Source organism: Acomys russatus, chromosome 1, assembly GCF_903995435.1.
Source record: "Acomys russatus chromosome 1, mAcoRus1.1, whole genome shotgun sequence".
Lineage (NCBI taxonomy): Eukaryota > Metazoa > Chordata > Mammalia > Rodentia > Muridae > Acomys > Acomys russatus.
Genome location: NC_067137.1, coordinates 95656035 through 95671596, shown reverse-complemented (window position 1 = coordinate 95671596; position 15562 = coordinate 95656035). Strand labels below are relative to the sequence as shown.

The following is a 15562-nucleotide window of genomic DNA, read 5'->3' as shown; positions in this document are numbered from 1 at the left end:
GCGCGCCGAGGCGCCGGCGCAGAGCCAGGAGGTTGCCAGAAGGGCTTCTTGGCTCCTTTTTCCCTCCGCGTTTCCCACACCTCTAAAAGGCTAACTCTGAGCCAGTGTCCGCCACGCTCGACTGGAGGGTTTACCGCGTGAGCGGCGCAGCCGGGAGAGGCTTAGGCGGCGGCAACCGGTGATTGGCAGCAAAGGAGTTCACTCCCTATCGCCTGCTCGAACTGAACCAGTTTAGCCAATCAGAGCGAGGACTGACAGGAACGATCCAATCCCGGAGCTGGGCTGAGGTTTGGGGCGGGGACAAGTGGCCTAGGTGGACTTGGGACTGGAGCTGTCCTAGGGGAGCTGGTTTGCGGATGCTGCTGGTACTCTGACTGCAGTAGTTCTGGGTCGCCAGGTAGGAGATTTTGGATTGGGATGTAGTTATTGGTGTGGCATCCGAGTGAGACTATCTGAAGAATTTAGGGAAATGGGAGTTGCCTAGAAAGCTACCTTTGGGTTGGGGTTGGGGGTGAATCTAGAAACGATGTCCATAGGGATGCTAGAAAAATGGAGAGAGTCTGGTAAATTATGGGAACGGATGAGTGGACCAGCATCCATTGTGAACCCAGCTCTGTGCAAGTGCCTTTCACTTTTCCTCATGAATTCTCGGGTAATTCTTGACATAGATGTTTATGTCCCCATTTTACAGATGAAAAAACCGATGCTATGGAGTCTCAGTGACTTGGCCTGAACCCTCAGAGCCGAGTGGTGGAGTTAAGATAGGAATCCCTCTTTATTAATTGCTAATTAGCATCGCATGCAGGCTGAACTGGGCCAGGACCAATGTTGTAAACCCCCTCCAACCACTTCAAAGTTCCCAGGAAATAGGTTTGAGGTAGAGCAATACAGAAATGCTCTGATGCGCCTTCATCAGGTCTCTGCTGTGATTTCTAAGATCTGTGAAGTGAATGGCCTGAGTTCTGTATTCTACTAAAAAAAAAAAAAAAAGGGTTTGTGGGTGTGTGTATATATACACATGGGTGTACGCGTGCTCTCACGTCTTTTTGTTTGTTTGTTTGTTTGTTTTTAACTAACCAAGCTGAGTCTGGTGTTGAGAACACAAAAATAAAGAGAAGCGGATCTTGGCCTGTGAAAATCAGCACACCCCGTCATCTCTAGACTGGGACAGTCCCTGTTTGTGACCTGTTTGCCCTGGATTCCCCTTCCTTTCCTGGAGCCCTTTTTAGTTGGTTTTTCCTCACTTCATTTTAATATCTACCTGTACTGAAACATATTACCACAGTGAGAAGGGAGGCCTGATAGTTCCTTACAGCTTTCAGGCCAAAGAAGTTAGCCCGACAACAGATCAATGAAGAACCAAAATGATGATGATGATAAGTGACCTTCGTGGGATCCATTTAGATCTTTTGGAAATTGATACTCTGCAAGGCTTAATCTACCAGCAGAAGACTGGTGTTTCTGCTGTTTTTAGCTTCCTCAAAACCTGGGAACTTTGCTGCACGGGGTGGCACACACCTTTAATCCCAGCGCTCAGGAGGCAGAGGCAGATGGATCTCTGTGATTTCAAAGCCAGCATGGTCTGTGTAGAGGTCCCAGACCAGTCAGGATTACATAGTAAAATCCTGTCTCTAAATAAGAAAATACTTTTTCTTAAGATAGGAACTTCAGGGCTGGAGAGGTGGCTCAGTGGTTAAGAGTACCACCTGCTCTTCCAAAGGACCCGGGTTCAATTCCCAGCACCCACATGGCAGCTCACAACTGTCTGTAACTCCAAGATCTGACACCCTCACACCAATGCACATAAATTAAAATTAAATTTTAAAAAAGGATAGGAACTTTAGCCAAATATTCTGTGAGGTAGTATTGCAACAGAGTCCAATAGACCATGGCTCTCTGTCAAATATTAGCTATGGTACCTAAGCAAATCACTCAGCTCTTTGTTCTGACCCTCATCTGTGAAACGGAAATAATACTTGTGCCCACTTAGTCAATAAAATACAACGATACATGCTTGGGACAAGTATAGATATAGGGCACAAGTACCACTTAACTATAACTAGGGTAACTTTTCTTGCAACCCAACACCAGGCTATGGCTGGGGTTTGTTTGTTTGTTTGTTTGTTTGAAGTGCTTTAGATTGTCTTCTATATGAAACATGATGTATCAGGGAACCAAGCAGAGGAAAATTAAGAATACCAGTCAGGCAATAATGCCACAGCTCCCACTCAGAGCTGTTATAAGTCCAGAAGCATGTGTCATATATCCAGGTATCTGAGCAGATTTAGAATCGCCTTTGAGCCATTTGGCTTGCAAAGGAATGTCATGAAGAGAAGAAGGCCTAGCACTGATTCCAGACAGTTCTCACTTACAGCAGTACTGTGCTTTGGGGGATTACTTGAATAAATGTTAAGTGCAGTGCCACTTGCTGCAAGGTGCACTGGTTGTTCACCCTCGTTAGAGTGACTGAGCATTGGCAGGGACACAAGCGTGACCCAGAAATCCATCCTGTTAACTTCATAGGAGTACTGGTACACCCCCACTCCTTCTGTCCCCCTTCTTGCCACTTCTTTCCTGCTAGAATTGATATTTCACCCATTGCATTAAAACAAAACAAACAACAACAACAAAAAACCCTCTGTCACAAAGATCAGCATACCTCTGTTTAGGGTAAATATTCCTGTGCATCTGGTGAAATAAAAGTGATGTGGCGAAAAAACAGGTTGGGCCCAAAGAACTTGAAAAAGTTAACACAGGTTAACCACAGAGGTGAAAGAGTTGGGCAATGGTGTGGAAGTCGCTTCATCATAGCTTCTGTGTTCCCAAGGCAGAGCGCCCTGTCTCTGAGGGGAGTCATGAGCCGCTTCCTGAATGTGCTACGGAGCTGGTTGGTTATGGTATCCGTCATAGCCATGGGGAACACGCTCCAGAGCTTCCGAGACCACACCTTTCTCTATGAAAAGCTCTACACTGGCAAGCCAAACCTTGGTAAGAAGTCAAGAGAACCGGTTGGACATCATAGCACATGCCTGTAATTCTAGCACACAGGAGGAGGATAGGGCAAGAAGATTGAGCGTGTTTAAAGCCAGAATGGGCAACTTAATGAGATCCTATGTCAAAAAAAATTAATTAGAAAAATGAAAAGAAGTGTGTTCTGTGTAGTACTGGCCTAGCTGCTAATCCCCCAACTGGGCCGTATAGCTGACCAACCCGCTCCTTAGAGTCAAAGCTCCCATGTTTATTTCCCTCTCCAGACCTGATTATTAAGCCTGGAATCCAGTTCCAGAAATAGCCAGGAGGTTCTGATGGCCTAGTCTCTGTAGCCACGTGAGCAGCAGTTCTCAGCCTGTGAGTAGTGACCCTTTGGGGTTTGGAGTCAAACAACCCTTTTCACAGGGAGCACATATCAGATACCCTGCATATCAGATATCTACATTATAACTCATAACTAGCAAAATTACAGTAATGAAGTAGCAGCAAAATAACTGTATGGTGAGGCTGGGCTGTCATCCCAGCACTCGGGAGGCAGAGGCAGGCGGATCGCTGTGAGTTCGAGGCCAGCCTGGTCTACAAAGCGAGTCCAGGACAGCCAAGGCTACACAGAGAAACCCTGTCTCAAAAAAAAAAAGCAAATAAACTGTATGGTTGGGAGTCACCACAACACGAGGGACACTACTCTAGAGTAATAGACTATGTGGGAAGCACTTGACACCCCCTCCCCCACAGTGTCTCTGCGTACTCTCCATTCAGAAGCACGTGCGTAAGGACAAAGCAAGAGACTAGGATGACATGGCTTATAGGATGCTACTAGGAAGCCATAAAGAAGCCTTTTGTTGCTATGTCTCAGTGCCGTTGTTAGAAATATGGACTAGGAACCACGTAACAGGTAGACAGTCACTCATCCAAGAGCTTTCCAAACCGAAGTGTAGTCCCTGAGTGGATAGCTCAGATCTCTCCAAGGAAAGCCTCCAGCTCAGGGTGGCCTTTCCCGACCACTCACAAAGCTCTCCAGTGCATATCTGAACTCTGCAGCTGGCGCTTCACTCCGTTGGCGTAGGGTACTCGGAGCTGTGGCACTGACTGACAGCTGCTGACAGCTCTGTTGTTACATTTATAGCTGACCCAGATCCAGGCTCTGCCCTACTCATTCCTCCGCAGCATCTAGGTAGAAAGGAAACTAAGTAGGCTGAGGCTTATTTTGAACAAAGTTCAAATATAATGGGAATTGAGAACCTGGGAAAGTGAGCAGGAAGGTTATATTTTGATTTTTTTTTTTTTTTAAACTCTCAGTTGCTGCTCACAGGTGGCCATGGAATCTGTGCAGAGCTCTGGATAGCCTAAACATGTAAAGTTTCACTCGATCCTGGTCTGGGCTTGTGTATCTCACACTGGAGGAATTTCTTCAGTCTTTTCATTAGCAACGCCATCACCTTGGTCTCTAAAGAATGTATCCCCAAATAGCTGATACAACGAATGTTTTCTCATCACCACCTACAAGGTGCTCAGTGTGACTACTAGAGCCGTCTGCATTTCCAAAGGCTAAAAAATTTTTAATAACCAAGTGAACATTAATAAGCCTTTCAAATGTCATCATGTCCAGTGCTGGGAATCAAACCCGGGACATCCCATCTTACATGCTAGGCAGGTGCTTAACAACCGAACTGTTTCTAGAATTTTTTTTTTTTTTTTAACTCTGTAAGTGATGGATGAGCAAAAGAACTAGCTGTGCTTTTACCGTTTGAACATTTCGAATCCCCAAGTGCTTCTAGAACATACTGATGTCAGGACAGTGGTGCCTGCAGTTGGAAGGGAACGCTCCTGAGATGGGTTGGAACCTACAAGATGCCTAGCAGAACCAAGAGACTATAGACTGCTAGGAGAGGCCAGTCACCAGCAGCAGCAGCGTGTGTGTGTGTGTGTGTGTGTGTGTGTGTGTGTGTGTGTGTGAGAGAGAGAGAGAGAGAGAGAGAGAGAGAGACACAGAGGGGGAGGGAGGAAGGGAGGGAGACCAGGGTCTGGTCAGGTGCCCCTCAAGAGATACAGATGTGTGTGTGTGTGTGTGAGAGAGAGAGACAGAGACAGAGGGGGAGGGAGGGAGGGAGGGAGAGACCAGGTCTGGTCAGGTGCCCCTCAAGAGACACAGAAAGCACTCAGAGTCACAAGCCACCTTTACAGTGAAATATGACTCGAGTTCTCAAGACAAGATATTTGCTATAACAGCATCACAGTGAAGGCCCCAAGAACAGAGGCCCCCAGCGAATCTCAGAGAAGCAGTGCCTGCTTCCACCTGCATGAACACAAGAAGTCACCCTGGCTTGAACTTTATCCCAACAGCAGCTCTTAGACGTCGGTGCTGGTGCCTGGCCTCTCCTGGCAGCCTGCAGTCTTGGCTCTGCTAGGCATCTTGTAGGTCCGGAACTGCAGCACTCCCTTTCAACTGTAGGCATCTGAAGAGCATTGAGCAGCACTCAGAATTCTTGCCATTCCATCCCCCAGGGGCCCACTCGGGGAGGTCAGGCTCAGCTACCTTGTGTGAATCGCCAGGGAAGCAGACTGAGGGCAAGGCTTCCCTGGCCCTCCCCTTCTCACCGCTCTCTTGCTTTTCTTTTCTTTTCTTTTCTTTTTTTAACTACACAGTCAATGGCCTCCAAGCCCGGACCTTTGGGATCTGGACGCTGCTGTCCTCAGTGATTCGCTGCCTCTGTGCCATTGACATCCACAACAGAACGTATGTCGGGGAAAGAAGGCCTTTGGCTTCCTCTTGCTGGCAATCAGGCTCCACCCATGTGCACTGCCCTGCTGTTGGGACCTGTTAAATCACTTCACTGCATTAGCATAAAGCATAGGAAATGAAAGTCTGGCTGGAGCATTGCTTCCAGGCCTGAAATACATACAGGCCTAACTGGCCGTAGCAAATGGCATCGCTGTTGTCCAGCGGTTTGCATCATACCCCTTGATTAGAACACACTTTTCTTCTACTAAAGAACTAGAGTGCTGTGCTCATTTTATCTTTGGGGATTTGTTTGGTTTCTTTTCACAGTGCTGGGGGATCAAATGAAGAACTTTGAGCATAGTCAGCAAAGGCTATAGCCCTGAGCTTCATTCCTAGCCCCATACATACCTCTTCCACATTCCTCCTCAGTCAGAAAGGACCAGAAATCCATGAAAAGAGAAACTCGCGAGTAAACTGAAAGAGGCCCGTGAAGAGGTCAGTCAGTAAGGGAACTTCGTGAGCTGCCTCTCCCAAATGTGAGACAAGTACGAACAGGTGCAGACCGTTCTAGCCTCTTGTCTAGATGCCATACCCACTTCTGGCCACTAGAGGGGGCGCAAGCTTTCTTCCTTAGAGTAACCATCATTGTTTGGTAGAAGCAGTCATTGCTCAGGTCACTGGGTGAAGATGTCAAAAGGCCAACCTCACACGGAAAACTTTGTATCTTGTCTCTCCCCTCAGCATCTGGGAAAGAGAGGAAGCAGCAGTATTCATGGCTCCTCTCTGGTTTTGCCAGGAGCTTTCACCTACATGACCTTGTCTCAGTCTCTTAGCAACCCCTGCGGGGAGAGGGGAGTGATTTTCATTACTGATATTGCAGTCTAAATATTAAAAAAAAAATCCAATTAATTTAAGTAGAGGAAGACCGACTCAAGTGGGATTTGAAGCAAGACTATTAGCCCTTTGATCTTTCCATCTTTATTTTTAATTTTTTTTTTAACTTGAAACTGGATTACATGTCCTAGATTGGACACATATTTTTAGAAGCAGTATGGTTTAGTGGAAACTGCCTGGGGTCAAGAATGAAAACAAGAAAAACACATTCTGATCTCAGTTGTGTTGGTAACTGGGTTTATTACCTACTATCTCTGTACCTTGGTCTCCATCTATAAAATGATAATAAGAGAGCTGTTCTACCTGTCAGGGTGAATGAAAAGACTGGAGGATAGGATAATCATTTCTGAAGGCCTTTTACTACCGTGAAGAATTGCTGATGGGTCTAAGGGATGTGATCTCTCTGCTGTGCATGGAGCGAACAGAGGAAATTCATACTCACCTTCACCGCTTCTCCCCATTCAGTTTTCCCGCTTCTGACCAGGAGCAGTTCCGAATGCTGACTTGGTGTTTCCAGTCTGTTCTAGCGTAGGACTTTGATCCATGGACCTCTGCCATGGATCCTGAGTTTATTCCCTCCCTAACCGGAAACTCTAAGCATCACGCACATACACACACAGACACACACACGCACACACACACACACACACACACACACACACACACACACACGCACACACACACCAGCATACACCATCATGATTAAAAACGAAATTTAAGATACTAGTTCTTTTGGAAAGGGAAGGGAGGAGAAGGCAGTCAGGGGAGGCTATGGGCACACAGATGCTTTAACCTGGGTAATTTTTATTTTATTTTATTTTATTGTAATATAGAAGTGTCCAGCAGGGGATCTAGCTCAGAGGCAAATGCTCTTCTGGCAATCACAATGCTGAGTTTGATCCCCAGAACCAGAAAAAAAGGAATCTGAACCCAAAGTGTCCAAATGTTAAAACTGATAGGGCTGAGTCCTGGTCACGTGAAGTAACTTCAGTATCCGTCTCTGTCTGCTCCCTGCAGGCTCTATCATATCACCCTGTGGACATTCCTCCTCGCCCTGGGACACTTTCTCTCTGAGGTGTTCGTATTTGGAACAGCAGCTGTTGGCGTTGGCGTTCTGGCACCCCTGATGGTAGCAAGTAAGCTCCTAGACCCCCTGCAGGGGTTGGGCTGGTAAGGTGCTGTTATGGTCCACCACTAATGTTTTCCATGTGTTTAAGGTTTCTCGATCCTGGGCATGCTAGTTGGGCTCCGGTACCTAGAAACAGAGCCAGTATCCAGACAGAAGAGAAACTGAGGCCAGCCTTGCCACCTGCAGAACGTCACCGCCTTCCCGCCTTTGCCATCTTCCTTCTTTAGTCTCTGTCCTTACTTGGATCATTTCTTTTTGGCTGTATTCTTAGCTCCTTCATCTAGGTTCGGTATCTTAAGCTTTTGGGGGTTTTTGGTTTTTTTTCAGCATTTTTTAATTTTTATAGCTATTCATACAGAAAAATCATGTAACACGTATGTATAATTTAGAGTCACTTAAAAGGTATTCTGTTCCTCCATTAAAGTCAGTGAGCCCTGAGTAGCCTCCTGGCGTGCCCCCCCCCCAGCTGCAGCCCCTCCAGGCTCCCTTTTCCAGCCTTTTCCAGCCTTTTGCTTTTTTCCCTTTTGTCTCCATCCCTTGGTTTGACTTGCGTGGCGGGAACATGAGAACTGTGAGACATAAGCTGCTGCCTGCCCAGAGCAGCTACAACCAAGGGCCGCTCCAAGGGGTCGTCCACACACGCTGGGCTCCTTTCTGCTGCTGCACCCAAGACTCTGAACCAGCCAAGGGACAGGCAGTTCTGAGAAGGGCTGTTCCCTGTGTGCAGGCCCAGGCTCCTCTGTTATCTACAGGCAGGTGAAGAGCGGAAGAGTCTGGGCTGTTTTTAGACCTTTTGGTCAGTTGTATTTGTGTAATGCGTTTTATAATAAATAGTAAAACTCGCTATTCTAATCAGTCTTTGTCCTTTGACCTTTCCTAAGAACCTTTTTTATCCTCTGTGATCCCCAACACAGGAACATCGTGGCTTTCTGCATCTTTACACCCACTGTAGTCAGAAGGACAGCTCAAGACCAGGCAAGCTTGGCTGCCTCCAGCTCCTCATTGGTGTTCCCTTACTTGTGTTCTGGTTTTGTTTTGTTTTGCTTTGGTTTTGGTTTTGGGTGTTTTGGTTTCGGTTTGTTTGTTTGTTTTTTGTTTTGTTTTGTTTCCCTTTTCTTTTTTTTTCCTTTTCTTTTTTTTTTTTGTTGTTATTGTTGCTGTTGTTTTGTTTTGTTTTGTTTTGTTTTTCGAGACAGGGTTTCTCTGTGTAGCCTTGGCTGTCCTGGAGTCACTTTGTAGACCAGGCTGGCCTCGAACTCACAGCGATCCACCTGCCTCTGCCTCCCGAGTGCTGGGATTAAAGGCGTGCACCACCACGCCCGGCTCTTACTTGTGTTCTTGATGCCAAATCTCTGCTTCCTTCTTCAGCCTCAGGATTCCACATCGACAGCTCAAGAAGCAGATTCTTGAGAACAGATAGAGAAAGTAGAAGGAAGCGGCCTAGGACAAACAGCCACAGGAGCATGTAAAGAGGCAAGGTGAAGCCGGGCATGGTGGCACACCCCTGTCACCACCCAGCACTTGGGGGGCAGAGGCAGGCGATCTCTGAGTTCAAGGCCGGCCTGAGCAAGCTGCACAGAGAAACCTTGTCTTGGAAAACAGGTACTGTGACTATCAGGCTTCGTCCCTCTCCTATGCCTAGTCGAACCACGGTCTCTCCGATAAGAGTTGCTAAGAAACAGAGTGCCAGAACGTCACCGGCATGGGTCACATCTCATGGCAAGAAACATGCAAAACAAGTGACAGCTTCGAACCTGGAAACAGATGTAAGCTGAACAGAGTGAGGAAGAACGGTAGGGACTACAGTGTGAGAGAAAGTCACCAGACTGCCAATGCTGGAACGAATCTGTGCACACTGGCCAGAACGGGCTGCTGTGGGGCTGGGGGGATCAAACAAAACACTTCAGCGCCCTTTGAAGCAGAGCCAAGGACAACACTAGGCCTTCCCTTAGGGAGGAGCACATTCCAGCGTGCACACAGGAGAGGGAAAAGTCAGGGTCACAGGTTGGCTACTGAGTTCTGTCTTCTGTGTGGGCGGTCAGGAACCTTTAAAGTCTCTTTTAAAATCCAACAGGATGTTACACCCTGTCAACAATGCACACAGATGCTATGCAGGCCCCAGTCTCTGCCCTCACCCCACCCCCACCCTCACTCTGACAGTCTCAGAAAAATGGGGTAGCCTGGTGAGCACTACCCAAAGCTGCCACTACCTCACTAAATGACAAAGAAGACCACTTTGAAAATCTTTATTGCCTTAAGATATCTGTTATTACAAACAGGATATACAAATTATGTTTTTTTAAATAAAGAAAGGGATTGAGTAATGTCCATTTTGAACAGTTGAAGAAATAATACCTTTCTCTTGACAGAAAGTAAGGTGTCTCTCCCATCCCTAACACCCCTCCACCACACTGCTGCTTGCCTCCCCACCCATTGCCCAGCTCTACCCCCACACAAACAAAAATCTTCATCCATGTACAGAAGAGGATCCCTTCTGGCTTGGCACCCCAACACTGCAAGCAATCTGGCTACTCTGGTATGCTAAGGCCAGATGGCACAACAGTCATGACCAGAGCTGCTCAAGGCACAGGAGAAATTAGTTACCAGTTTTCCTTCGGGGAGACACCCTGAAAGCCCAAGAGTATATCCAGCAGACTCGGTAGGGAAGGAAGTCAACTAGGATTGGTTTAAAGGTAGCCCTTTAAAATCTAAAATATCACTGGGTACAGTGGTATATGCCCGTAATCCCAACACTCGGGAGGCAGAGGCAGGTTGGATCTCTGTGAGTTCGAGGCCAGCCTGATGTACAAAGTGAGTTCAGGACAGCCAAGGCTACAAAGAGAAACCCTGTCTCACAAAAACAACAAACAAAAAGATAAAATTTAAAATATCTGACAAAGATTTCTTGCTAGCAGGGTCAGGTAGAGGGTTTGTTTGTGCAGATACTGGTCCTAACATAATGGGATCGTGTTTAACTGAAATAGGCCTGCTGCCTATTTTAAGAGACCCCCCTCTGCCTCTTTCCTCAGAGATAGATACCCTTGTGTGTCCCAGGAGAGTGAGTGAGACTACCTTTCAATAAAGGTTAGAGGCAGGAGCCCCCTACGGCTGCATTTCCCAGTGCAATGTCCAGTGAAGACATGCTGAGTGGCCTGGGACACAGGAGTCCCTGGGCAAGCACCACTTTTGTTAGGAAAGCACCTTCCATTCCAATTCAGTTCTCCACACACACCCACAGTGCCCCCTCCCCCACCCCTACCCCCCAGCACTGTCCCCACCTAGCTAGTGAACCCCCTCCAGTCAGTTTCTCCTTCAGGGCCACAGAAAGGTTTTGCCTGGTTTATTGGTGTTTAGTCTCCTTGGCTCTCAGGAAAGGAGGTCTGAAGAGAAATGGCAGGGTTAGGCCGGAAGGGCAAAGGCCAAGAGTCCTGACAGAGCTGCCTTGGTGGGATGATGGAAGCTGTACCACGGTGCTTCCTCATGACCCTCAGGCAGAGCAGCTTGCCCGTTCCCAGGAAGGACTGGGCTTTGTGTGGGTGAGTCTTAAGACATTAGAAAAGGTTAGTATCCTGAATAAGCTTTCTTAGGGTAATTCTGCGAGCATTCACCAGGAGGGAAGAACGGGATAAAGAGAAGATAAGGACCAAGCAAAGATGGACTCCAACGCCCTCCGCCAGCCTCTCCCCAATGCTAGCCAGAGACCTAAGAGGTAGAGGGGACCGGAATCCAGTCTGCATCTGGAGAGAAGTGAGGTTACCCCCCGAGGAAACCATCCAGGTTCTCAGGGAGGGTCCAGTAGGCAATAGGCACTTCCAGGCAAGTCACCTCTTCCAGCCGCTTCCTCTCAAAGCTTCTCCGTGACAATCCAGGTGCTGGCAGTGACAGGTAAATGGAACCCGGAGAGGAGTGTCTGTGCTCTTGAGTCTCTGCCACCTCTCTCTCTCTCTCTTAGAGATGAGCCTCCGACACGATGGTGGGTACCTTGATGGTGTTGATCTCCTCTTCCTCCTCGACTTTCTAAAAAGCAAAGCAAACAGGAAGCCCAGTGACTACATCCCACAGATGTCCACCCTGAAGTACCTACCTGTCCATGACTGGTCAGTGCAAGTACAAGGGCAAGAGGCCACTCAGTTTCCCCATGGAGCAAATAAAAGGCACAAGGTAACAACCAAGCAGCTCAGACTGAGCATGCCCCCCATCCCACCCCCACCCCCAGTCACCACTTATCAGAGGGCGCAAAGCCAGCCTCTTGTTCCAACAGCCTCAACTAAGCTGCCCCAAGTTCCAGATTAGCATCTCCCTCAGAATTTCCAGCTAGTCTGCTGGGAGGTGACACACCTCCACACACACAGGATGAGGTTTATAAAAACATCCATGGGATGTGCTGTAAAGCAATTTTTTTTTTAAATCACCAACAGAGAAACCCCCCCCATCAAGCAATTTTTAAGACACACTGCTTAACTGTATATCTGAACTCAATGGCTATGCAGTTCTATCAGTTCAGAGAAAAATCACCGCAGAAGCTTTTGCAGGGAACCAGTTGAGACTTGGCTTCTTTGGGGAAGGATGGCATGGAGTTCATTTATAGGAAGTCTCCTGGCTCACACTTGTTAAATGGGTTTGGGATTAAGTATAGCCTGGAAATTCTCCTGAGGGGTCCCTGCTACGTACTGCCAACGTGGGCATTTAACTTCTACTAATTGGCAAGAGAGCTTTGAGCACAGACATTACTACAAAGCCAGTGCTGCTCAAGGCCCAGAGGAGGGTGTGCAGGGCCCAGCCAAGGGCCAATGCCAGCTGGACAAACAGTGCTCTTGTCCCTAGGAATGCCTGGGTCCCATCCATGGCAAGGGCCCCAGCTGTAGTAACCCAGCCATCTCTCATTGTCAGCCTTGCAGGCCTTTTGGCACCAGATCTGCCTCAGCCATTAGTACCCTTCATTCAGCCAACTCGCAGCTGACTCGCTCACTCTATGCATTAGACACGCACGCGGTACACATGCCTGCCTCCTCTGAAGCCACTGTCTCAAAAGCCACCATCAGAAATAGCTTAGGAGTAGGGAGGCACATCCACTGCCTAGGTGCTGAAAGAAAAGTGGAAACTCAAGGTTTCATAGTCAAGGTCAAGTCATTTGCCCTCACCTTAAGGTTCTCTCATTACCGAAGGGGGCATCTCACTGCTGTGCACAAAGGGCAGACACAGCCACACCTGGTGCAAGCCCTGCCCTCACAGGCTCTGACAGTGCGTTTGTCTCCAAGTCCCTGAGTTCCATTGACCGCCATGGAGTGTGTAATGACCAGGGCACTAACCACTGTGGCCTCCTTTCTGTCAGCCCTAGCATGACTCTGACCTCCCCTTAATTCCAGCTACCTGCAGATGCTAGTGAGGGCCCAACTACAAGGATACAGAATGGGGCTAAAACATAGGTGAGCCCCATTACAGGAACCTAAGGTACCTCTTCCTATTCAATGCTACATCTAATATTCTACCCTTAAGGAGGCTGAGCCAACAACTGCATTTGATTGACAGACTGAGTAAATGTACGTACGAGGATCTGGCTCCAGCGAGATCGAAGCTTTGCAAGCAAAAAAATAAATAAGATGGAAATATGCATCTGTAGATGTGAGGTGTAAAGTGTAACTGATGACTTAGTTTATCTTTAAATAAAACTCTGTGTGTCTGTGCGCGCGCGCGCGCGCGTGTGTGTGTGTGTGTGTGTGTGTGTGTATTTATGAGAGTATGTTCACATGAGTGCAGGGCCTGAAAAGGGCATCACATCCCCTGGAGCTGGAGTTACTGTCCTTGGTGAGCTCTGATAGGGATGCTGGGAATTGAACTCAGGCCCTCAGTGTGAACAATACAAATCTCTTAACTGTGGAGCAATCTCTTCAGCCCCTATCTTTATTAAGCAAACACACAGAGCAGAAAATGAGATATATTCATTTCCATAAGTTATCGTACTGGTTAATGGACTGGTGCTATAATATGATCAGCTATTTATAGCATTAGTATATAATACATATTAATGTGTAATATATGAATATATTTTATTTATAGTTCTTGTTTGCCTTTATCTTCCAACTTAAACAGCAAAATCTCATGTCACATGACACAAAAGTCACAGTCCCGATTAAAATTTTTCAACAAAAAATATATTTTATTACAGACACCTGTTCCCAGGCTTGTCGTATACTTATTGGCATTCTAACCCATTGTGTCTCTTTATACACAACACCGTGAAGGCCCGTTTCCATGATGGCCTCTGCTCTGCCTGGCCTAGATAACATCATTCCTACCTTAGGCTTTCCCTGTCTCCCAGCAACCACTCTATCCTAGGCTCCTCCCCTTGCTATCTGCTGCCTGACAAATGGTAAAGAACTAAAGAGTCTCACTCATAAGCCAGCACACAGCCTTGAATGCCCAAGGCCTTCCTGCAGAAATTCGGTTTTACCTTAGAAAATTGGCAAAGGCTTTCCAAAATGATAAGTGCTCAGTCTTGGCACTCCTGTCTGGTACTGATTGAATTGCTACATCTTGCCAGAGACGTTACCAAGCCATAAAATCTTTAAAATTGTCTGACAGCTGATCCATATTTCCAGGAAATACTGTACACTTAAGATAGCGATCCATCCTCCATCATATTAATCCCCATGCTATTTATTATAATGTAGGAGGCACCAGTGAGCACTGGGAGAACCAGGATATGAAACACACAGGGTTGTCCCTTCCAAGGGAAGGATGCTTAACCTGACCCATCCAGTAAGCTGGGAGTAGGCATGGTTAATAGCCTGGTGACCTTTGTGGCCATACCCGATCCACCGAAGATCCTTATAGTAAACTTGTTTTATCGGTCAGTCTATAGAGCCCATCGTTATTATGGTGTCACATGTCCTTTACAAAGAGTTTCCATGTAATCACTTCTGATCTTTATTTAGCTTACTTTGTTCCTCAAGGAGATTTTTGTATGTTTTGTTAAACACACAGTGTTGGGTTAATTATCACTGGGACAGTTTTCACCAAACTGCTGTGCTTGAATAAGCCTAAAATAAACTACTTGGGGTCAGACTCCTCAAGTTTGAACCAACAGCTGCTACTTAGTCATGTTGAACCAAAGTGCCTTCTTGCCTCCCACAGATTTTTTTTTTTTTCCAACAGCCTTGGCTGTCCCTTTGTAGATCAGGCTGGCCTGCCTCTGCCTCCCAAATGCTAGGATTATAGGCATGCACTGCCATACTGGGCTTGCCTCCGATAGATCATTACTGCCCTACTGGCCATGGTGGTCATAGAGACAGCAATGCCCGGCCCCCTATAATACTAACACCACACTCAAAACAGAGTTAACCAGCCACTAATTATAGTACTGGTTGTAACAATCAAAAATATTTTTAATGTCCAAAAAGAAAATTGGTAAACAAATCATGGCTTGCTCATATTAAAGAACACGGTGAGGTCATTAAAAGTGTACTGTAGAAGATCAGTAGCCTGGGAGTGTTGCAGTAATTAGAATAGAGTCTATTTAAAGAAGGAGGGAAGAGAGGGATGAAGGGAAGGAGGGAGAGAGGGAGGGAGGAGGGAGGGAGGGAGGGAGAAAAAAAACAACCAAACAAACCAGCCAAGGCTAAGAATTGGCTGGGTGAGTGGTTAATGCATTTTCCAGATAAGCATGACAGCATGAGTTCAGGTCCCTAGAGCCCACTCAGACCATGGTGGCCATGGTGACCCCTGTTTTCTAGCACTCAGAAGATGGGGACAAGGGATTCCCCAGAACAACCTGGCTAACCAAACTAGCTATATGCACAAGCAATGGGTTCAGCTAGAGAGTGTGC

General features: G+C 47.1%; 2 protein-coding genes across 3 annotated transcripts in view; one reads left to right on the top strand and one right to left on the bottom strand.

Annotated features, from left to right (window-relative positions):
• Positions 1-114: 114 nt before the first annotated feature.
• On the top strand, positions 115-8040 carry Erg28 (ergosterol biosynthesis 28 homolog). 2 transcript variants are annotated; one of them, XM_051149576.1, is made up of 5 exons: positions 115-397; positions 2832-2988; positions 5638-5728; positions 7625-7743; positions 7825-8040. In XM_051149576.1, the coding sequence occupies exons 2-5, from the start codon at positions 2856-2858 to the stop codon at positions 7899-7901; spliced, it is 420 nt and encodes a 139-aa protein (XP_051005533.1). In that variant the 5' UTR covers positions 115-397; positions 2832-2855; the 3' UTR covers positions 7902-8040. The 2 variants fall into 2 exon arrangements, with proteins under 2 accessions (XP_051005533.1, XP_051005526.1); XM_051149569.1 differs by having other exon boundaries at positions 2828-2988.
• A 2965-nt stretch (positions 8041-11005) lies between these two features.
• Flvcr2 (FLVCR heme transporter 2) overlaps positions 11006-15562 on the bottom strand; it is a 62580-nt gene continuing 58023 nt past the window's right edge. Inside the window, exon 10 of the mRNA XM_051149525.1 lies at positions 11006-11753. Coding sequence (XP_051005482.1) covers positions 11685-11753 — 69 coding nt within the window. The 3' untranslated portion in view covers positions 11006-11684. The remainder of the gene's footprint in view (positions 11754-15562) is intronic.

Bases quoted from the DNA above. Each gene is read 5' to 3' on its own strand.
- Erg28 (XM_051149576.1), top strand. From the start codon at position 2,856: ATGAGCCGCTTCCTGAATGTGCTACGGAGCTGGTTGGTTATGGTATCC. The intron at 2,989-5,637 runs GTAAGAAGTCAA...TTAACTACACAG, and splicing joins CACTGGCAAGCCAAACCTTG to TCAATGGCCTCCAAGCCCGG. The intron at 7,744-7,824 runs GTAAGCTCCTAG...CATGTGTTTAAG, and splicing joins GGCACCCCTGATGGTAGCAA to GTTTCTCGATCCTGGGCATG.